Here is a 23,431-nt window from a genome sequence, read left to right as displayed (position 1 = left end):
AAAGATATCTTTGGAAAATGCCAATCCGATCACTCCATTTCACCACTTTAATCTTGTCAGCAACCCTTTATAAACACAGTTTCCTTTTGAAAGCCTGCTGGGATCTGGCCCCTGCCCCCACTGTCTGGGCTAATCTCTCAGCACTGCCCCCAGCTCAGGCTTTACTTGCCAACCCCCTACCCATCTTTGTAGGTGACATGTCCACTGCCTGCCATGCCCCTTCTCTGCGCAGTGAACTCCCACTCATCCTTCAAGGCCCAACTCCAGTGTGTCCTCCTCTGGGAAGCCTTCTCACCCCCTACCCCAGGCTGAGCTGGTAACTCCCTCCCCTGGGCTCTCCCAGAGCCTTCCCCAAAGCTTGTTTACCCGTCTGAATCTGACCTGGCTGAGCTCCTTGAAGACAGAGCCCTGCCTTATTTATTTTCAGTCCTTAGAGAGAGGCTCAGGGAATGTGAGAAGGTAGAGGGAGGGAGGAGGGGAGAAAAGAAGGCAGGCAGGAAGGAGGCAGAAGAAGAAAGGCAGGAGAGAAGAAAGGAAGGAAGAAAAGGATAAGTCAAGCAAAGATATTGAGGAGCAATTCATTCATCCATCCATCTATCTATCCATCCATTCCTTCCTTTGACAAATATCTACTGAGTTCCTATCAGGCACCATTCTTGGCACTAAGGATATAATAGTTAACAAGCGGAAGCTACCAGCAGCTGACCCTCAACATTTCCAGGTGACTTTGGTGTGTGTATATGTGAGCGTGTGTGTACATGTGGGTGCAAGCCCTCTGTCTGCAAAGGCCTGTTGCCAGGGCACCTGTCTTTCCTAGGGTCTGGTGCTTTTAGCCTCTGGCTCCAGCTCCTATTGCAGCCCGAAATAAGGCTGTGACCCATGGCAAGGCAGGAATGATTCTCATCAGCTGAAGCCAGAGCTGGCTGCAGGGGACACCCTGCTCGCTGCCTACTGACTGCTGACTGCCTACAGGAACACCACGCAACTCTCAGCTTCCCGACAGAGGTGTTAATCTTGAAGGTCTAAGATTCTCTCCTGCCTATTGTGGTCCCATCCTCTCAGGTACCAGCATCCTAGGGGAGCTTGGGGAACTCAGGGGAGTGGGCAGAGGAGATGAGCCAATCCCCAGAGCTCCTTCCGCAGGAGAGGAAGGGCCCTGCAGTGGATCTAGGGAGTTTGGGGCCCCATGCAAGCCTCGATCCTGGTTTGGGAAGAGAGGAACTCTAAGCTCTAGGTTACCCTGCATTAAATGGGGAGGGTGTGGCTAGGATTAAAGGTGGGGAATAGGTAATGGCTCTGCTAAGGACTTTGGGATTTTTAGGCAGTAGAGGGAAGCAGCTTCTCTGTCTATAAAATGAGAGACCCTTCCCAGCATCTGTGAATTTCTCTAAAGGGAGTGTTTATCAAGAAACAGATCTGTGGACTGTGGAATCCTAAACGGTCATGATCGAGGCATTCTCAATCATCCCATGACCCTCACCCCAAATGCATGTAGACACAGTCATGTTTACATATAGTTTTAGGGGGTTTGTGAACACCCTAAAGCCCATCCATGGATCTCTGTGATTTAGCCTAACACCCTATTGTTACAGATGGGGGAACTGAGGTGCAGAGCTGGAAAGCTACTTGTTCGCAGTTACAGAGAAAGTCAGGGACACCCACTAGACTCCAGTTGCACAACGCGGTGCCCACTGACCCAGGGCCCCTTGTCGGTGTTGGGGATACAGATGAAGGCAGATTGTTTTCTAAGGGAAGGAGTATAGAAAAACCCGGAGGCGAAGGAGAAAGGTACCAGGGTGGGTGGTCAGTCAAGGAGCTCAAGGGCTCTGCCTCTTCTCCAGAGGGCAAGTTAAGGAACCTGGGCAAGTTAAGGGCTCTGGACCTCATTTTATTTGCACATCTCTTCCAAGATTCCTTGAAGGTGCCATGAGATACAAATAGGGGGATGGAACAGGAGGAAGAGAAGGGATGAGGGAGAAGAGAACACCACGGAAGTTAGCCCAGTAGCGGGGAGATGGGGAGGATGGGGGATGGTTCTCTCTGCTTGGTTGGACCAGCCTGTGCCCTCAAGCCTCAGGGCCAAGTGCCAAGGATGAAAGGGGCACACCAGCCTCGCAGACCCCAGTGTAACCCCAGCCTAGCCCATGCTCCCCCTCCCCTAACTTAAACCTCCAACTTCTTTCAGCCTTGGAATAGGACTCTCCTGGGTCAACAGATGACAGTGCCTGAGACCTTTGCCTGCCCCACCCGGATGCCCCTGGCACCTACTCTGCCTCTGATCAGGATGCCAGAGCTGGGAAAAGGCCCTAGAAACCACCCCTGAAGAGACAGTGCTTCCCTAGCAACATGAAAATAGATTTGTGCAAACTTGAGCACCTCCCTCTCGTTCCCTGGGCCTCAGTCTCCTCTGCACAGAGACCCTGAAGGCCCTTCCAGCTCAGACATCCCTTGCTTGTGATTTGGGGCTGGCCTAAAGCTGTTCAGGACTGGGGCAGGGTGAACCAGGGACTGGAAGGAGGTCTGGGGAGAAATGGAGGCAGCCTGGTCCATTTATGGGGGTCTCTCCTCCACAGGATGATCCCCAAGGAGCAGAAGGGTCCAGTGATGGCTGCCATGGGGGACCTCACTGAACCAGGTAAGGTGGTTCTAGCCTCATGCCTTCCTCAGACTCCATCTTTTCCTTGCTCCCAGGCTGCACTCACTCTGGCCTGCTGGCCCCTGGCCTGGGCAGACAGATGTGAGCTCCAGGCCAGCTCTGAGGGAGGGCCTGTAGAATCTGCCGCCTAGGCTGGGAAGCTTCCTGAGGCACTGCGAGGGGTCTTGCCCATCTGTCCACAGACCCAGGAGCTGAGGCTGACTGTCCTAGGCTGGGCCTTGGCTCTAAAATGACCCTGGCCCTGGCTTCATCTAAGGCCTCACCTCAGCCCCAAATTAAGCTCTGAAGACTCCGGTCCCAGTTCCAGCCCTACCTGTGGCTACAAGCTCTGCACACACTTGCCTTTGCCTATTACTCCTGTGGGTCTCACCGAGGCCTCTGGGTGGCCCAGGATGGCTGGGCCCCATGGCTAAGACAGGGGAGTGGAGAGAGTAGAGCAGGGTGGGAAGACAGGGGAGTGGAGAGAGTGGAGCATGGTGAGAAGAGCAGGCTGCCCATTTGAATACAAACCTTTTTACTTAAAAGCTGATTCATCAAATGAGTAAATAATTTTTATCATTTCACTAAAAAAGTTTAAATTCATTTTTATCAATTTTAGAAGACCTCTTCAGGAACTCTTGATACAATTTTGGAAACTGTTTATTTGGTCTACTTTAGAGGATTTCAGGTATTTTAAACATTAATTTAGGGGCTGGACACAGAGGCTGATGCCTGTAATCCCAGCACTTTGGGAGGCTGAGGTGGAAGGATTGCTTGAGCCCAGGAGTTTGAGACCAGCCGGGGCAACATGGTGAGACTCCATCTCTACAAAAAACAAAACAAAAAAAAATTAGCCAGGCATGGTGGCACATGGCTGTGGTCCCAGCTACTCAGGAGGCTGAGGCAAGAGGATCGTTTGAGCCTAGGAGTTGGAGGCTATAGTGAACTATGGTTGTGCCACTGCACTCCAGCCTGGGTGACAGAGTGAGACTGTCTCTAAAAAAAAAAAAAAAAGAAAAAGAAAAAAATTAATTCAACTAAGTCAGAGCTCTCAAGCTTAATTGTGAATCATAATGATTTGATGTTGGTTAAGCATACAGAGTCCCAGCATCTACTCCTGAGGATTCTGACTCAGGGGACCTGAGGTGGGACTTGTGCATTTGCCTTCAGCGTGCTAAGGAGTCAATCATATTTCATGACTTCATATGTGGCATCCTTTTAACCTATTTTGTGTGTTCTTGCCTCCTTTTGTTGATGTCCATTTTCTTCCCCCACCCTGATTTTGTAGCTAAAATATGCACATTCTACGGGTATTGACGCTGTAACTAGAAGGGTCAGGCAATGCATTCTCTTTTCTCTTGGGGAGTTAATTACAGACCCCCAAATATGGAGACACATCATTGATGCAAGACTTGAAATATATAACTTGTTGATTATTGCTAAGGTACTGACTAAAGACAATTTTGAAACAAAAGAAAAATAGGAAGAAAAAATAAATCTCATAATCTCACCACCTAAAGACGGCCACTGTAAAGTAAAAGTTATAAAAATGTTTACCATCATTGCATGCTTACTATCTGGCAGATACTTTGCTAAGAGAAAAGTATCCTTTATGCTTTGTGTCATTTCATCCCCACCACAACTCTCTAAGTTAGATATTATCCTCATTTTGGAAATGAGAATATTGAGGCTCAGAGGAGCAGGTGGTCACATCTGGTAGGTGGTAGAGCTGCAATTTGACTCCAGGTCTCTGTGTCTTCAGAGCTGTTTCTTTATTACATGGTTACAATGATAATACATCACTTTTTTAACAAAATATTCACTTGCCATTGACTTGGCGTACGTTAAAAAAATTTGTTTAATTCAGACAAAACAGACATGAACGGCTTTGAAAGTGAAAGTTCATCATAATGGAACCATTTGGAGATAACCACTGTTAAAATATTTATGTAAATTCTTTTTCTGTTCATATATGAATGTCTCTATATAAACATACATAAACATGGGCTAAATACTATATGCTATGTTCTTCGGGTTTTTTTTTTTTTTCATTTAGCAGCATTCCATCCTAGTATGATTTATCTCACGCCTTCCTTCCCTGTGCTTACCAGCATTCTGCTGTTTGGACACGTCATGTGTATTTAACCATCCCCTGACAGTGGTCATGAGGGTTGTCTGGGGTGAGATCCTTCGGGGCAGAACCAGAGGAGCCTTGTGCAAGTGACTTATTGAGAACGTGCTCTCGGAAGGGAAGGAGGAATGCAGCCTCGGGTGGGGTATTGCTGAGCGAGGATATGGGCTCAGCGGCTGTCCAGTTCAGTGTGACTCCGCGGGGAGCTCTCGAGCATGAATTCCTCCACAGAATTCATCCCACCTGAGGCAAGGGCGCTGTGCCAGCCTCCGTTCCACTGGCAGTTCTCTGTAGAAGGTGGTGGTGTGAACTCTTAGCCACTAATAAGGGGCATCTGGCAGCATCCACCACAAGACCGAATCCCGGTTTTCACAATTTTAAACCCCACTGCAATAAACATTCTTATACATGTATCTTTGGACATATTTACTCAACTTTTTCCCTGAGAATAAATTCCTAGAAATAGAATTACTCAGTCAAATAGGTTTTATCTTTTTTTATTTTTAAATAGAGACAGGGTCTTGCTATATTGCCTAGGCTGGTCTTGAACTCCTGGGCCCAAGCAATCCACCCACTTTGGCCTCCACAAGTGCTGGGATTATAGTTGTGAGCCACTGCGCCTGCCATTTTTTTTTTTTTTTTAATATTGAGCTCAACTGGGGGAGGTGGCACACGCCTGTAAACCCAGCACTTTGGGAGACCGAGGCAAGCGGATGACCTGAGGTTGGGAGCTCGAGACCAGCCTGACCAACATGGAGAAACCCCATCTCTACTAAAAATACAAAATTAGCCGGGCATGGTGGCGCATGCCTGCAATCCCAGCTACTCGGGAGGCTGAGGCAGGAGAATCGCTTGAACCCGGGAGGCAGAGGTTGCAGTGAGCCTAGATCGTGCCATTGCACTCCAGCCTGGGCAACAAGAGCGAAACTCTGTCTTAAAAAAAAAAAAAAAAAAAAACCAATATTGAGCTCAGCTCATCTGTGTAGTATTTCAGAATATGATACTGAGGGTGCTTTATTATGTATTTAGGTATAACTATTCTTTCATATTTTAAGTAGGCAGTACACTTTCTCGTTAAAAACAGTAACAACAAAACAGTGTAAACAATTTCCAACCCTCCTCCTTTATATGTGCCATGGTCACTGCTATGGTGACATGTCTCCTTGGCATGTCTTCTTGCAGATTTTTCAATGCATGCAAAAACACATACTTATTTTTTAATATAGAAATGGGGGCCGGGCGCGGTGGCTCACACCTGTAATCCCAACACTTTGGGAGGCTGAGGCTGGCAGATCACTTGCGGTCAGGAGTTTGGGACCAGCCTGGCCAACATGATGAAACCCCATCTCTGCTAAAAATACAAAAATTAGCCAGGCATGGTGGCTCATGCCCATAGTCCCAGTTACTTGGGAGGCTGAGGCAGGAGAATCACTAGAACCCAGGAGGCAGAGGTTGCAGTGAGCTGAGACTGCACCACTGCACTCTAGCCTGGGCAACAGAGCAAGACTCTGTCTCAAAAAAATATATATATATATATTTTATAATATATATAATATATAATATAAATGGGATCTTAGAATACCTATTCTTCTGAATCTTACTTTCCCCTCCAATTAATTTATACTGGATTTCTTTTTTTCTTTTTTTTTTTGAGACAATGTCTCACTCTGTTGCCCAGACTGGAGCACAGTGACATGATCTCAGCTCATTGCAAACTTCACCTCCAGCTTCAAGCGATTCTTGTGCCTCAGCCTCCCAAGTAGCTGAATTACAGGCACACGCCACCATGCCCGGCTAATTTTTGTATTTTTAGTAGAGACGGGGTTTTGCCATGTTGGCCAGGTTGGTCTCAAACTCCTGACCTCAAGTGATCCACCCTCCTCTGCCTCCCAAAGTGCTGGGATTACGGGTGTGAGCCACTGCCCCCAGCCTATAAGTGGGTTTCTTTCTGTTCTTAGCACATGAAAAGTGTCCTTTCTGTGTCTGTTGAAAGAATAAAAAAAAAATCAGTGTTTTTTTGGACAACTATTTAGGATTCCATTGGCTGGTATGAATCACAGCACCCAAGTGACCCCCAGTGCTGCCCGGTAGCCATGTCCATCTCCCTAGTTCATTCACTATCCCATGCTACTCTCTTAATGACTTTGGCAACCCCTCTCCTCAAACCTCCAATACCTCCTTGCACAACTTCATTCTCAGCTAAAGACCTTGCTTCTTATTCCACTGAGAAAAATAAAGTAACCAGAAGAGAACATCCGCAAGCATCCTCCGCCACATCTGTCTACTTGCTTGCATCCACACCCGTGTTTGTGGTTTTCCTTTCTGATATGGTGGATGCACTCTCCTCACCCCTGCCTGGTGCCAATTCCTCTGGCTGGGCTCTGGAAACCCAGCTCTCCTGTCACTCCTGCTCAAGGACATTCCTTCAGCAATTCTCCCCTTTCTCTACTGCATTGTCAAATGTTCCCATCAGTTAACGCACATGCTGTTATTTCTCCATCTTTACAAACAAACAAACCCCTCTTGATCCCATAGCTGTCTGTAGCCAGGATCCTTTAAAGCCCAACTTTTCCAAGCAGTTGTCTATATTGTTCTTACCAATCCTCTCTTTCTCTCTTTTTGACATTTTATTAGTCAATTTGCAAAGACACATACAAGTAGGGAGTACATGGTCCCTCATTCATTCCTAAATTTCAAAGCTAATACCAAAAAGCATGTCATTTCACCCCGCAAATTCTTCAGAATGCATCAAAATAATAAAAGGGTGTTTCCTTACATGCCACAATTAGCACACTGAACAAAATTAGCACTAATGACTTAATACCATTTAATAAGCGGTCTGTATTCAACCTTCTTCAGTTTTCTAGTTTGTTTTCATCAGCATCCAAACAAGGGCCACAGTTTTTATTTGGTTGCTATGGCTCCTAAATCTCCTTTAATCTAAAGCAACCCCTCTGCCCCTTTTTTCCATGTCACTCGCTTGTTTGAAAAACCAGGCCAGTTGTCCTGTAGAATGTCCTGTGTCCTGGATTTGGCTTATCACTTCCTCATGGTGTGGTTAAACTTGTTCTTCTGTCCATTTTCTCTTGAACCCTCTCCAGTTAGGCTTTCACACCCAAACACTCCATAGAAACTGCTTTGGTGAAAATTACCAATGACCTTGTGTTACTAAATATAATAGTCGATTTTCAGCCCTCATCTTCCTTGACACATCAGCAGCATTTGGCTGTGTTAGTCTCTCTGTCATACCTGAAATGCTTTCATGATTTATTTCCAGGACGCCATCCTCTTTAGTTTCTTCCTATGTTGTGGGCTGCTCCTGCCCAGGCTCCTGGCTTGGTTCCTTCTCACCGCCTCACTGTAAATGTTGGAGGCCCCAGGCTCCATCTCTGGTCCTCTTTACCTATTCTCATTTCTTTATGATCTCATCCAGCCTCCCAGCTTAAAATACCATTTATGGAGCTGGAATATGAACGTATGTGTATCTGATTTTAGAGATGGACCACGCAGGCCATGCTGCCTACACAGGGCTCTCACCTGCCAAGGTCCTCACTTTCATGCACGTCCGTGTGAAGAGACCACCAAACAGGCTTTGTGGGAGCAACGTGGCTGTTTATTTCACCTGGGTGCAGGCAGGCTGAGTCCGAAAAGAGAGTCAGCGAAGGGAGATAGGGGTGGGGCCATTTCATAAGATTTGGGTAGGTAAAGGAAAATTACAGCCAAAGGGGGTTGTTCTCTGGCAGGCAGGAGTGGGGGTCACAAGGTGCTCAGTAGGGGAGCTTTTGAGCCAGGATGAGCCAGGAGAAGGAATATCACAAGACAATGTCATCAGTTAAGGCAGGAACAGGCCATTTTCACTTCTTTTGTGGTGGAATATCATCAGTTAAGGCAGGAACCCGCCATCTGGATGTGTACGTGCAGGTCACAGGGGATATGATGGCTTAGCTTGGGCTCAGAGGCCTGACATTCCTGTCTTCTTATATTAATAAGAAAAATGAAATGAAATAGTGGTAAAGTGTTGGGATGGTGAAAATTTTGGGGGATGGTATGGAGAACTAATGGGTGATGTTTCTCAGGGCTGCTTTGAGTGGGATTAGGGGCAGCGTGGGAACCTAGAGTGGGAGAGATTAAGCTGAAGGAAGATTTTGTGGTAAGGGGTGATACTGTGGGGTTGTTAGAAGGAACATTTGTCATTTAGAATTATTGTTGATGGCCTGGATATGGTTTTGTATGAATTGAAAAACTAAACGGAATAAGAGAAGGAGAAAAACAGGTATAAAAGATCTAAGAATTGGGACGACTCAGGACATCTGATTAGAGAGTGCCTAAGGAGATTCAGCATAGTCCTGCCAGCAAAGATTATTTATTTACTTCAAGAGTTAAGAGTGGCAGTTTGGGGATAGCACCAGGAGATATCAGCTGTGATGGCTTGGAGAAACTGTAAACCGGCAGTGTAAACAAGAGCAGGGCATGTATGAGTAGTTGAGAACCGTGAATAGGAGTATGACTAGACAGAAGATAGTAGGGATGGCAAGTTTTTTTGGGGCACAGTCTAAGTTGGTCTGGTGTCTGGAATGAGACTGGGGCCTAATAAAAGGGGCGTCTATACAGCAGCTCAAATGGGCAGTACCTTGTAGCATTCTGAGGACAGGTCTGACTTCTGAGAAAGGAAAGTCGTAAAAGTATTGTCCAGTCCTTTTTAAGTTGGTGGCTGAGCTTGATGAGGTGTGTTTTTAAAAGACCTTTAGTCCGTTCTACTTTTCCTGAAGATGGAAGACCATAAGGGATATAAAGGTTTCACTGAATACTAAGAGCCTGTAAAGCTGCTTGGCTGATTTGACTAATAAAGGCTGGTCTGTTATCAGACTGTATAGAGGTGGGAAGGCTAAACTGAGGAATTATGTCTGACAGAAGGGAATAAATGACTGCGGTGGCCTTCTCAGACCCTGTAGGAAAAGACTCTACCTATCCAGTGAAAGTGTCTACCTAGACTAAGAGGTATGTTAGTTTTCTGACTCGGGGCATTTGAGTAAAGCTAATTTGCCAGTCCTGGGTGGGGGCAAATCTTCAAGCTTGATGTGTAGGGAAGGGAGGGGGCCTGAATAATCCCTGAGAAGTAGTAGAATAGCAGATGGAACACTGAGAATTTATTTCCTTGAGGATAGATTTCCACGATGGAAAGGAAATGAGAGGTTCTAAGAGGCGGGCTAGTGGCTTGTACTATATCATAGCCTGACTTTGCTGGTGTGTGGCGATTAGGCCTGGTGGAACTGCCATCATAAATCAAGCGTGATCAGCGTGAGGAACAGGAAAGAAGGAAATATGGGGAAATGGGGCGAATGTCAGGTGGATCAGAGAGATACAGTCATGGGGGTCAGGTGTGGTATCAGGAATAATGTGGGAGCCTGGACTGAAGTCCGGGCCGGGAACAATGGTAATTGTGGGACTTAACAAAGAGTGAGTACAGCTGAAGGAGCCGGGGAGCAGAAAGTATATGCGTCAGATATGAGGAAGAAAATAGATTTTGGAAGTCATGAGAAATGTAGAGAGTAAATTGAGCATAGTTTGTGATTTTGAGGGCCTCTAAAAGTATTAGGGCGGCAGCAGCCGCTGCATGGAGACATGATGGCTAGGCTAAAACAGTAAGGTCAAGTTGTTTGGGCAGAAAGGCTACAGGGTGCAGTCCTGGCTTTTGTGTAAGAATTCTGACCACACTAACCATGCCTAGGAAGGAAAGGGGTTGTTGTTTTGTAAGGGATTGAGATTTGGGAGATTAATCGGACACGATCAGCAGGGAGAGCACGTGTGTTTTTATGAGAATTATGCCGAGATAGATAACTGATGAGGATGAAATTTGGGCTTGACTGAAGTAATGGGGGCTATCTGCGAAGCCTTGCAGCAGTACAGCCCAGGTAATTTGCTGAGCCTAATGGGTGTCAGGGTCAGTCCAAGTGAAAGCAAAGCGAGGCTGGGATGACGGGTGCAAAGGATTAGTAAAGAAAGCGTGTTTGAGATCCAAAACAGAATAATGGATTGTGGAGGGAGGTATTGAGGATAGGAGAGTATATGGGTTTGGCACCATGGGATGGATAGGCAAAACAGTTTGGTTGATAAGGCATAGATCCTGAACTAACTTGCAAGGCTTGCCTGGTTTTAGGACAGGTAAAATGGGGGAATTGTAAGGAGAGTTTATAGGCTTTAAAAGGCCATGCTGTAGCAGGCGAGTGATAACAGGCTTTAACCCTTTCAAAGCATGCTGTGGGATGGGATATTGGCATTGATCAGGGCAAGGGTGATTAGGTTTTAATGAGATGGTAATGGATGCATGATCGGTCGCCAAGGAGGGAGTAGAGGTATCTTATATTTGTGGGTTAAGGTGGGGGAATACAAGAGGAGGATGCAAAGGAGGCTTTGGATTGGGAAGAAGGGCAGCAATGAGATGTAGCTGTAATCCAGGAATAGTCAGGGAAGCAGATAATTTAGTTAAAGTGCCTCGGCCTGATAAAGGAACAGGGCAGGTGAGGATAACTAAAAGGAGTGCTTAAAAGAGTATTGTCTAAGTTGCCACTGGAGTTGGGGAGTTTTAAGAGGTTTAGAAGCCTGGCTGTCAATACCCACAACAGTTATGGAGGCAAGGGAAACAGGCCCTTGAAAAGAAGGTAACGTGGAGTGAGTAGCCTCCGTATTGATTAAGAAGGGGACGGATTTACTTTCCACTGTGAGTTACGCGATGCTCGGAGTCTGTGATGGTCTAGGGGGCTTCCGAGGCGATTGGGCAGTGTCAGTCTTCAGCCGCTAGGCCAAGAAGATCCGGGAAGCAGTCAGAAAGCCTTGGGCCAGAGTTCCAGGGGCTCTGGGAGTGGCTGCCAGGTGAGTTGGACAGTCCGATTTCCAGGGGGGTCCCGCACAGATGGGACGCGGCTTAGGAGGAATCCTGGGCTGCAGGCATTCCTTGGCCTGGTGGCCAGATTTCTGGCACTTGTAGCAAGCTCCTGGGGGAGGAGGTTCTGGAGGAACGCCTGGCCGCTGCGGTTCAGGCATTTGGAAGCTCTTGTGTGCTGGAGATGTGGCTGGGGTTTGTCTCACAGTGGAGGCAAGGAATTGCAACTTTTTTCTATTATCGTACACCTTGAAGGTGAGGTTAATTAAATCGTATTGTGGGGTTTGAGGGCTGGAATTTAATTTTTGGAGTTTTATTTAATGTCGGGAGCAGATTGGGTAATAAAATGTATTTTGAGAATAAGACGGCCTTTTGACCTTTTAGGCTCTAGGGCTGTAAAGTGTCTCAGGGTTGCTGCCAAAGGAGTCAAGAACTGGGCTGGATTTTTATATTTGATGAAAAAGAGCCTAAATGCTATCTGATTTGGGATAAAGAAAAAGGAGCATTAACCTTGACTATGCCTTTAACTCCAGCCACCTTTTTAAGAGTAAATTGCTGGGCAGGTGGGGAAGGGCTAGTCACGGAACGAAACTGTAAGCCGGACCAGGTGTGAGGAGGAGAGGTGATAAAAGGATTATAGGGTGGAGGAGTGGAGGCTGAGGAAGAATTGGGACCTAGCTCCACCTGGCGAGGAGCAGCCTGGGGAGGAGGGGAGAGGTCAGATGGGTCTGTAGAAAATGAAGATTAGTTGACTCAGCGACGCTTGGGGTTGGGACTGAGGGGACAGGCGGGAGGGAAAGAACGAAGATTTGGGATGAGTTGCGTTGGGAACAGGGACTAGAGAGGGACCAGTGTGTAAAAGAATGCCTGGACGTCAGGCACCTCAGACCATTTACCCATTTTACGACAAGAATTATTTAGATCTTGTAGGATGGAAAAATTGAAAGTGCCGTTTTCCGGCTATTCGGAACTGCTGTTGAGTTTGTATTGGGGTCCAGTGGCATTGCAGAAGAAAATAAGATGCTTAGATTTTAGGTCAGGTGAGAGTTGAAGAGGTTTTAAGTTTTTGAGGACACAGGCTAAGGGAGAAGAAGGAGGAATGGAGGGTGGAAGGTTGCCCATAGTGAAGGAAGCAAGCCTAGAGAAAAGAGAGAGTAGAGACATGGAGGGAAGGGGTTCAGGGGTTCTTACGTTCCAGAAAAGCAGGAAAGGGGTTGGGGCATGAAAATAAGTGGTTGGAGTGCAGAGATAAGAGGTCGGGGTGCAGAAATAAGGGAAGGGGCACAGAGATAAGAGGTTGGGGCACGGAAATAAGGAATTGGGGCACAGAGATAAGAGGTCAGGGTGCGGAAATAAGGGATTGGGGCACAGAGATATAAGAGGTTGGGGCATGGAAATAAGGGATTGGGGTGCAGAGATACGAGGTTGGGGTACTTGCCCCTCCTCTAGAAAAGCGGGACCTGCTGCTCAGGGTGAAGGAGAAGGGGTTGGGGGTTTCTTGCCCCCCAGAAAGGTGGAGAAGGGGTAGAGACACGGAGAGAAGGGGTTGGGGTACTTGCTCCTTCCCCAGAAAAGCGGGACCTGCTGCTAAGGGTGAAGGACCAAGGCAGGCGTTTCTGCGTGGTCTGACACCTCTGAAACCTGGGTGAATAATCAGGCGTCCCTGCAATGATTAAACACCACGGGAAGACTGCCTTCCCTAGTCCGTGACCGGCGCCAGAGTTTTGGGTCCACGGATAAAACCTGTCTCCTTTGTCTCTACCAGAAAATGAAAGGAATTGAAATTAAGAGAAGGGAGAGATCGAAGAGTGGAAAGGAGAAAGTGGTTGAGGGACAGTGAGAGGTTGGAGAAGAGAGTAAGAAGAGGCCGCTAACCCGATTTAAAATTGGTGAGATGTTCCTTGGGCTGGTCGGTCTGAGGACCTGAGGTCGTAGGTGGATCTTTCTCATGGAGCAAAGAACACGAGGACAGGGGATTGATCTCCCAAGGGAGGTCCCCCGATCCGAGTCACGGCACCAAATTTCATGCGTGTCTGTGTGAAGAGACCACCAAACAGGCTTTGTGTGAGCAACATGGCTGTTTATTTCACCTGGGTGCAGGCAGGCTGAGTCCGAAAAGAGTCAACGAAGGGAGATAGGGGTGGGGCCATTTCATAAGATTTGGGTAGGTAAAGGAAAATTACAGCCAAAGGGGGTTGTTCTCTGGCAGGCAGGAGTGGGGGTCACAAGGTGCTCACTAGGGGAGCTTTTGAGCCAGGATGAGCCAGGAGAAGGAATATCACAAGACAATGTCATCAGTTAAGGCAGGAACAGGCCATTTTCACTTCTTTTGTGGTGGAATGTCATCAGTTAAGGCAGGAACCCGCCATCTGGATGTGTATGTTCAGGTCACAGGGGATATGATGGCTTAGCTTGGGCTCAGAGGCCTGACACTCACCATTCTGTCCCCTCTGTCCTGCAAAAGGCTTCCTTTGCTGGCCAAATGTGAAAGTTTGCATTTGGCTGGTAGGAAAAGCACAAAGGATAGGGATGGGTCTCAAACTACTAAGAACAGTCATCACCCTCAAAATCCTCTAAATAGCTATAAAGACTAGTTCCAACTATGAGAAAAGAAATAAATGTAATGTTCTTCATTGAAAAACAACAACAACAAATACTAGTAAATACCAGTAAAAGCTCATGATGCCCAAAATTTCACCTCAGGTCAGTTTTCTCCAGATTCACACATCTATCTCCCTCCTCAGCACCACCACTTAGATGCCTACAAGTCTCCTCAAACTTAATGTGCCCAGTTTTGGAGATAATTAGCAGAGTTTGGATATGGACTAGATATTAGGTAAAACAAAAATTTGTTCACTTGGAAAGGTGGAGATCTTTAACTTGTAAAGATCTTGATAAAACAAGTTACAGGCCGGGAGTGGTGGCTCACGCCTGTAATCCCAGCACTCTGGGAGGCCGAGGCGGGCGGATCACGAGGTCAGGAGTTCGAGACCAGCCTGGCCAACATGGTGAAACCCCATCTCTACTAAAATACAAAAATTAGCTGGGTGGCACGCGCCTGTAATCCAGCTACTCAGGAGCCTAAGGCAGGAGAATTTGCTTGAACCCGGGAGGCGGAGGTTGCAGTGAGCCAAGATTGTGCCATTGCACTCCAGCCTGGGCGACATCTCAAAAAAAAAAAAGTTACAAAACATGTATGCTATAATTTTATTTTGGTTAAAACCTCATAGGAATATAGTCATTGAAAAAGATATGAAAGGACATACACTAAGGTGTTAATAGTGGCAGTCTCTGGGTGATAGATAACAGTTTTTTTCTCTTTTTTTGTCTGATATCTGTATTTTCCAACTTTCCTCAGGGCCCATATATGCTTTTTTTTTTTATGGAAAATCACTCTGTCACCCAGGCTGGAGTGCAGCAATGCAATCTCGGCTCACTGCAACCTCCACCTCCTGGGTTCAAGTGATTCTCTTGCCTCAGCCTCCGGAGTGGCTGGGATTACAGGCATGCGCCATCCATGCCCAGCTAATTTTTCTACTTTTAGTAGAGATAGGGTTTTGCCATGTTGGCCAGGCTAGTCTCGAACACTTGACCTCAGGTGATGCGCCTGCCTCAGCTTCCCAAAGTGCTGGGATTACAGGAGTGAGCCACCGCGCCCGGCCCATGTATGCTTTTTTATAATAATAAAAGGCTATTTTAAAGTTAAAAGAACACATGTCTAAAACTGAACTCCTGATCTTTCCCAGAACCTTTTCCTCCCTTTGCCTTCCCCATCTCAGTGAGCGTCTGCTCTATCCTTCCAGTGGCTCAGGCCAGAAACCTTGGGGTCATCCTCTCTCGCTCATTGCCCACACCCATGGCTTACCTTTAAAAAAATATCGAGAATCTGACCATTTCTCACTACTTCCACCATTATGGGCAAAGACAGGCACGGGGAATTCATGCAATAAGCACAAATGGCCAAAGAACATCTGAAACAGTGCTAAACTTCACTGAGCAACAAACACATGCAAATTAAACTCTGAGGTGTCATTTTTGCCCATCAGGTGGGCAAAGATTTCAAAGAATCATGACACCCGGTGTCGGCAAGCTTGGGGAGAAAAAGGCATTCTTACACACAGCATGCTATGCTGAGGAGGTGCTTCGAGAGGTAGGGGCCTGGAGTGTATGAGGGATGGGGTGGTAAGAGCCCGCTCTGGCCTTTCCTGGCAGTCCCTACGCTGGACCTGGGCAAGAAGCTGAGCGTGCCCCAGGACCTGATGATGGAGGAGCTGTCACTACGCAACAACAGAGGGTCCCTCCTCTTCCAGAAGAGGCAGCGCCGTGTGCAGAAGTTCACTTTCGAATTAGCAGCCAGCCAGCGGGCGGTGAGTAAGCCACCATTGTGCTCATGGGGAAACTGAGGACCACAGAGAGCCACTGGTTAACCTAAAGCCAAACGGTAAGCCAGGCTGAGGACTGTGATGTTCCCCATCGGATTAAGCTCCTGCCTTTCGGTGTGATCCTTGAAAAGTGTTATCTTTTTAGGCATCTCTCCCTGGATACAGAACAAAGTGAACAAAGTGGATTGGGGGGTTGAGGATAAGCCGTGGAATGAAGGGACTCTGGCTCCTACCAAAAAAAAAAAAAAAAAAAAAGCTAAGACAGGCGTGCACTCTAGGCGAAATTGGCAGCAGGCTGGATCTAGTTTAGACTTGAGCCTGATCTAAGATGGAAAATGTAGAATGCCCTTTTTTCTTCTTCCCACCAGAGGAAGGAAAGGCCATGGAATAATCTGCTGTTGGAGAAGGGCAAGAAGGGTTCTTCCCTTGGCTTCAGAAAGGCAGCAGGCAGTTCCAGATACTTCTAAGGAAGCCAGGGCTATTCCATCCACCCTCCACTTAATTTCTGGGCTAGACAGGAGGCAACTGAGAGGGAGCGATGTGGCAGAAAAATAAAGATGGCAAAACACCTGCCTTTGCTATGTGCCTAAGACGATGCTAGCTAAGCACTTTGCAGGTATCTCATTTAATGCTCATAGACCCCTCCGAGGAAGAGATCTTCATCACCATCATCTTCATTCTATCGAGAAGGACATTGAGGCTCAGGGAAATTAAGTATCTTGCCCAGACTCAGCATTACAATAGCAATTAACATATATCCAGTATTTCTCCGTCCCAGGCACTGGGTTTAGCGCTGTAAACTAGTAACTCATCCTTGTTCCCCGATGATGGGCGTTAGGATTCTTGCCTTCCCCCCACCCCCGCTTTTTTCTTTGGTGGAGGGAGAACCCTGGTCCCCTGCCCCGCTGAGCCTCTCTGCGGTTTATTCTATCCCCTGGCTCCCAGATGCTGGCCGGAAGCGCCAGGAGGAAGGTGACTGGAACAGCGGAGTCGGGGACGGTGAGCGTGGAGGGGAGCTCCCTGGAAGGGAAGCTGGGGGAAGGGGAGGGCGGCTGGGGGCGGGAGGTCATCGGTGGCCTCTGAGAGCCCGCCCCTGTGCCCAGATTGCCAATGCCAATGGCCCTGAGGGGCAGAACTACCGCTCGGAGCTCCACATCTTCCCGGCCTCACCCGGGACCTCACTCGGGGGTCCAGAGGGCGCCCACCCTGCGGCCGCCCCTGCTGGGTGCGTCCCCAGCCCCAGCGCCCTGGCGCCAGGTGAGTGGCCTCCTCGGGTCCCGGGACCAGGGCTGGGGGGCCTGAAGCATGAGTGTGCTCCCCATGGGGCAGGAAGAGTACCCAGAAGGCTAGTCCGCCCCCTTCCCCAACACACACGCGCACGCGCGCACTCCCCTCGCCAGACCACGAGCCAGAGGGGCGCCGCGCCCCAGGTCACACAGCGAGTCAGCCAAGGCCAAGACTGCAACCCGCGCCGCGAACTCGTGGCTTCCTCACTGCAGTCCTCCGTGTTTCCTGGGATGGGGAGGGGTCTCCTGTGCTGGAGCAACTGTGGCATCCCATTCCCCCACTCCTCTCCCCTAACTCCGATCTTCCCTGGTCCAACCGCGTCCGCGGAATGGGGGTGGGGCGAGGTGGGGGTGGGGGCTGAGGGTGGAAGAACCGAGGCGCCCCCTTCCCCTCCGCCCCTAGGCTATGCGGAGCCGCTGAAGGGCGTCCCGCCAGAGAAGTTCAACCACACCGCCATCCCCAAGGGCTACCGCTGCCCCTGGCAGGAATTCGTCAGCTACCGGGACTACCAGAGCGATGGCCGAAGTCACACCCCCAGCCCCAATGACTACCGAAATTTCAACAAGTAAGGCGGGGCGGGCAGCCCGGTGACAGACCGGGAGGGGCGGGAAGCCAGTCATAGCCACAGCGGGAGCCTGCATTTCCTGAGCACTTTCTGCAGGCCAGGCTCTGTCCCCAGCGCTTTCTATTCATTGACTGAGCTCTGGCTGGAACAGCGCCTCTGCACCTAGTAGGTGCTCAGTAAACGTGGGAGAAATGAAGAGTGAAGGTGCCGCACATCTTGGATCCTCTCCAGGACATGGTGGGCGGGTGCTATGAGTTTTCCTGTTCTGCAGCTGAAGAGGCTGCGGCTCGGGAATATGAACAACCCGGCCAAAGCCACAAAACAAGGAAGCACAGGCAGGGCTGGGGTTCGGGTCTGGGTTTGTCTGACTCCAGAGCCCAGTGCCTTGTTCTCCATGGTTGCTGTGTGCTACCTCTTTGATGAACATCTAGATTTGTGTCCTTCTCTGAGGGGTCCCCAGATTTCAGCAGTTGGAGGCCAGCTCAGCTTTTCCTTTCACCAATGGTCTAGAAGAGGCCAACAAGGTAGCTTCGAAGCTGCCCCAAAGTAGAGAGTGGCAGTGAAACATTGGACGCCAGAGTGAGGGCCACAGAACAGTGGCTTATATTGGTTTACAGCATGAGGCCTCCACCTGGACTTAAATGCAGACCCCAGGCCTGCCCGTGTTGACCTTGGGCAAGTGAACCTCTCTGAGCCTCCATTGCCCCATCTGTAAAATGAGGGGTTTATAGTACCTACTTCATAAGGTTGCTATGGAGATGACATGAGAAGCCATAGGTAAAGTTTCTGGCAAGTAAGACACTTTCAACAAACAATACCTATTATTGTTATTATTATTATTATTTGGGACAGAGTCTCACACTGTCACCCGGGCTGGAGCGCAATGGTGCAATCTCAGCTCACTGCAAACACCTCCTCCTGGGTTCAAGCGATTCTCCTGCCTCAGCCTCCCGAGTAGCTGGAATTACAGGCGCCCACGCCCAGCTGATTTTTTGTATTTTTAGTAGAGACAGGATTTCACTATGTTGGCCAGGCTGGTCTCGAACTCCTGAACTCGTGATCCACCCGCCTCTGCCTCCCAAAGTGCTGGGATTACAGGCATGAGCCACCACCCCCGGCCTATTATGATTATTATTTACAGCTGAGATGAGGTTTGGACAGGGGAGAGCTTGAAAGGGATACATTTACCATTCTGCACTGGGGGCCTGAAAACAAACCATAGGAATCAAGACAGGAGCTTGGCACTAGGGGAAGGCCTTGGGCCGAGGGGTGCATGATAACTGCATTGGCTTCCTCGGCCTGGTGCTATTTCTGAATATCCTCCTCTGGTTTGGCCTGCATTTAGTGAGGAAAAGGGGAGTCCACAGAGAGGACGCCACAGTCCTGCTCTTCTGGCATTTGCTCAGACCACACGTGGAGACTGTGTCTGTCTAAGACAGACGGGTGGGTGCCAGAGCCTAGCTAGGCCTGGAAAATCAGAACATATGAGGAAGGGCTGAAGGAACTGGGGGTGATCCGCCTTGAGAAGAGACAGCTCCGGAGGGATGTGACTGCCCTCAAATATCTGAATAGACAGAGAGGGTCCTGATGGGAAGAATTGGGCCTAGCATGCGCTATGTGAGTCACGAGCCATTAACAGACATTCTGGAGTTCCCTGCCAGGCAGTACTGCTCTATCTCCTCCTGGGCCCTCGGACCCTGCCTGCCCAGCCATTTGAAACCTGCAGCAGACATTCAGTCCTGGCAGGCAGCTTCCAGACTGGGCCACTCAGGTTGCATCTCCCACTGATCTCATGCCTCAAGTATGACAGCAAGGCACATTCTCACCAGCAGAAAGAGGCTCTTAGGGAGCCCTGCACCCAGACCTCTTCTGAGGGAGAAAGAACAACTGAGGCATAGAGAAGAGAAATAGCAGTTTGGGTGGCCAAGATGTGCTCAGCTTCCAGGGCCCTGGGCTCCCAGTCAAGGGCCTGACTGGGCCTTGCATGGCTTGGACACCACCCAGCCTGTTTCTGTGAGGCCTGGCTGTTGCCACCAAAACTGGGGTGGTCCAGGCAGAAATGCTTTCCTGGCTGGGACCCAGGCCCTGGCCCGAGATTTGTCTTTCCACCCCAGAGGCAAGCACTCTCCTCTTCCCACTGGTCCCAGGCTGCTGGAAAAACAACACATGCAATGATTTTTATTTTTCTTAAAATTAACAAACAGTATTAAGGCCGGGCGCGGTGGCTCACGCCTGTAATCCCACTTTGGGAGGCCGAGGCAGGCGGATCACTTGAGGTCAGAAGTTCAAGACCAGCCTGGCCAACATGGTGAAATCTCGTTTCTACTAAAAATACAACAATTAGCTGGGCTTGTTGGCACACACTTGTAATCCCAGCTACTCAGGAGGCTGAGGTGGGAGAATCGCTTGAAACTGGGAGGCGGAGGTTGCAGTGTGCTGAGATCGTTCTACTACACTCTAGCCTGTGACAGAGTGACACAGCAAGACCCTGTCTCAAAACAAAACAATACAACAACAAAACAGTATTATTAAAATCACATACATAGGTTCTCTTTTAAAAAATGTTAGGCAAATAAATGTAGAGCCCCTTTTCTTACCATCCTCCAATCCCAGTTGCCTTCCCAAACGTAACATGGTTGTCAGGCTGGCCTGTATGGGCTCAGAACATTTTGTGTGGGCAGCTGCATGCCTGTAGGGGGAATGGCGTTTGTGTGTGTGTGTGTGTGTGTGTGTGTGTGAATACTTTGCATTTCATTCCGTTAACTTGCTTTTTTTACTCAACATTATGCTTTCGAAATCTACCATACTAATACGTAGAGCTCTAGCTCCTTTTAAGCTGCTGTATAGTTTTCTTTTTCTTTTTTTTGGCAGGGTGGGGCAGAGTTTCACTTTTGTGGCCCAGGCTGGAGTGCAATGACACAATCTCAGCTCACTGCAACCTCTGCCTCTCAGGTTCAAGCAATTCTCCTGCCTCAGCCTCCCAAGTAGCTGAGATTACAGTCATCCAGCACCATGCCCAGCTAATTTTTGTGTTTTTACTAGAGACAGGGTTTCACCATGTGGGTCAGGCTGGTCTTGAACTCCTGACCTCAGGTGATCGGCCCGCCTCGGCCTCCCAAAGTGTTAGGATTACAGGCGTGAGCCACTGTGCCCAGCCTGCTGTATAGCTTTCTATCGTGTGAGCATGCTCTATCTGTCTTGCCCATTTCTCTGCTAGTGGACACATGGGTTGTTTCTGGTTTGTGACTAATGTGCTGCTCAGGTCTGCATCCCAGTGCCTACGTGCCTGTGCTTTCCTAAGCCATATGCTCGGAGGTGGAGATGCGGGGTGACATAGTTCACACATTTCAGGTTAGAAAGATCCTGCCAAATTGTCTTCTGCGGTAGCAGCACTGGCTTACCCTCTAACCAGCAGCACGTGTGAAACTTTTCCCCCGCCACCTCACCAACTTTGCCCAGTTATCAAATTATTTTATTGTGCCAGTGTCCTGGAGGAGAAATGGCATGTCTGTTGTAATTTGCATTTTCCCCCTGATTTTCAGTGCTCTTTCTAATGCTCTCTTCTCTCTCTAGTTTTGGGCCTTTTGTCCTAAGGGGAGCTTACTGAAGGGGAGTCTAGAGTCTTGCCTAGAACAAGTCAATTCTGACTCCATCAGCTTCATTTCTATTGCTAAGAAACAAGCCACCCAAGTAGGCGCAGACTTGGAAATGGGCAAAGTTGAAAAAAACCTCTTAAGATGTACAGAATCACTGGGCGCGGTGGCTCACGCCTGTAATCCCAGCACTTTGGGAGGCTGAGGTGGGCGGATCACGAGGTCAGGAGTTCGAGACTAGCCTGGCCAACATGGTGAAACCCCGTCTCTACTAAAAATACAAAAATTTGCCGGGCACATTGGCACGCGCCTGTATTCTCAGCCACTCAGGAGGCTGAGGCAGGAGAATTGTTTGAATCCCGGAGGCGGAGGTTGCAGTGAGCCGAGATCACCCCACTGCACTCCAACCTGGGTGACAGAGCGAGACTCCATCTTAAAAAAAAAAAAAAAAAGATGTACAGAATCTTGCTGTATAGAAGGGAAAACTGAGGCTCAGAGAGTGGCAGGGAGGGGCCCATACATGGTGACCCACATGTCAGTGTACTGCTGTCCCTGTTCCATACAGCCCACCTCTCCTGCTGCTCTCTTTCTCCAGGACCCCAGTGCCATTTGGAGGACCCCTCCTGGGGGGCACTTTTCCCAGGCCAGGCACCCCCTTCATCCCGGAGCCCCTCAGTGGCTTGGAACTCCTCCGTCTCAGACCCAGCTTCAACAGAGTGGCCCAGGGCTGGGTCCGTAACCTCCCAGAGTCCGAGGAGCTGTAGCCCTAGCCTGAATCTTCAGTTCCCCAGTCTTGGGGGCCTGGTAACATCCGGAGCCAAGACTTGTGGACAGCACTTCACAGTTTAAGAAGGGCCTTCACACACAAAACCTGATTGCAAATGGCTTCAGAGGTCACAAAGTTCAGTAGTCCCAAAACATGGGTGTGCTTCAAAATTACCTGGGGATATTGTTCCGAATACAGATGACTGGACTGTCCCAGACTTGCAGCATCAGAGTCTCCTGAGTCGAGGAATCTGTATTATTAATAGCAACCAGGACCGGGTGTAGTGGCTCACGCCTGTAATCCCAGCACTTTGGGAGGCTGAGGCGGGAGGATCACCTGAGGTCAGGAGTTTGAGACCAGCCTGGCCAAAATACCGGAACCCCGTCTCTACTAAAAATACAAAAATTAGCCGGACATGGTGGTGCATGCCTGTAATCCCAGCTACTTGGGAGGCTGAGACAGGAGAATCACTTGAACTAGGAGGCAGAGGTTGCAGTGAGCCGCTGGACAACAGAGTGAGACTCCTTCTCAAAAATAAATAAATAAATAAATAAATAAATAAATAAATAGCAACCAGTACTCCAGGTGATTCCAGCATAACTTATCCATGGTTTGTGTCATTAGGAGTCCACATCCACACCTCTGCTCTTTCCTGTTCCCTCAGTGTACACTCCCCCAGTGACAGTGTGCTCACTGGCACCCCATCTTCCTGTGAATAACTCAAATAATTAGAAAATGTTCCTTTTACTGAGATGCAGTTGGTCTTCATCTATTCATGCTCTAAACACTTCCTAAGCACTGACTGTGTGCTAGACACTGTGCCAGGTCCGGGCCTCGAGGAGGAAAAGACAGTAGGGAAGACAGACTCATAGAGCATGAAATCACCATAATTTTCCCTAAAGCATGCTTATTGACAATTGAGGAACAAAATGTTGTGGAGCAGAGGAAAGAGTCACTCACCCTAAGTGTGAGGTGGGATTCTGGAAGCTTCCTGGAGGATTTGAGTGGGACCTTGGGGGAGGTGTGACGGGGAGGGTATTCCTGGAAAGTGGACCAGCATGTGCAAAAATATGGAACTGAGCATGGGTGCAGAATGTTCTGCAGAAGGGAGAAGGCTGTGCTAGAGGAGCCGGTGAGGGCCAGCGTGGGGCGGGCTTCACTAAGGAAATGGGGAAGGTTTTAGTGATGGGTC

General features: G+C 48.8%; 1 protein-coding gene across 2 annotated transcripts; it reads left to right on the top strand.

Moving 5' to 3' along the window:
* Positions 1–478: 478 nt before the first annotated feature.
* Positions 479–22,837, top strand: MYOZ3 (myozenin 3). 2 transcript variants are annotated; one of them, XM_030826489.1, is made up of 7 exons: positions 479–721; positions 2,574–2,635; positions 15,859–16,013; positions 16,974–17,027; positions 17,132–17,285; positions 17,718–17,880; positions 22,069–22,837. In XM_030826489.1, exons 2-7 carry the CDS (start codon positions 2,575–2,577, stop codon positions 22,235–22,237), a joined length of 756 nt encoding a protein of 251 aa, XP_030682349.1. In that variant the 5' UTR covers positions 479–721; position 2,574; the 3' UTR covers positions 22,238–22,837. The 2 variants fall into 2 exon arrangements, with proteins under 2 accessions (XP_030682349.1, XP_012360559.1); XM_012505105.2 differs by lacking the exon at positions 479–721 and adding an exon at positions 893–1,062.
* The last annotated feature ends 594 nt before the right edge of the window (positions 22,838–23,431 follow it).

The sequence above is a fragment of the Nomascus leucogenys genome, chromosome 2 (assembly GCF_006542625.1).
Source record: "Nomascus leucogenys isolate Asia chromosome 2, Asia_NLE_v1, whole genome shotgun sequence".
Lineage (NCBI taxonomy): Eukaryota > Metazoa > Chordata > Mammalia > Primates > Hylobatidae > Nomascus > Nomascus leucogenys.
This window is presented reverse-complemented; position numbering and strand designations above follow the sequence as displayed.

Excerpts from the sequence above, each read along its gene's own strand:
- MYOZ3 (XM_030826489.1), top strand. The coding sequence starts at position 2,575 with ATGATCCCCAAGGAGCAGAAGGGTCCAGTGATGGCTGCCATGGGGGAC. Across the intron at positions 2,636-15,858 it reads GGGGGACCTCACTGAACCAG|TCCCTACGCTGGACCTGGGC; the intron begins GTAAGGTGGTTC and ends CTTTCCTGGCAG. Across the intron at positions 16,014-16,973 it reads TAGCAGCCAGCCAGCGGGCG|ATGCTGGCCGGAAGCGCCAG; the intron begins GTGAGTAAGCCA and ends CCTGGCTCCCAG.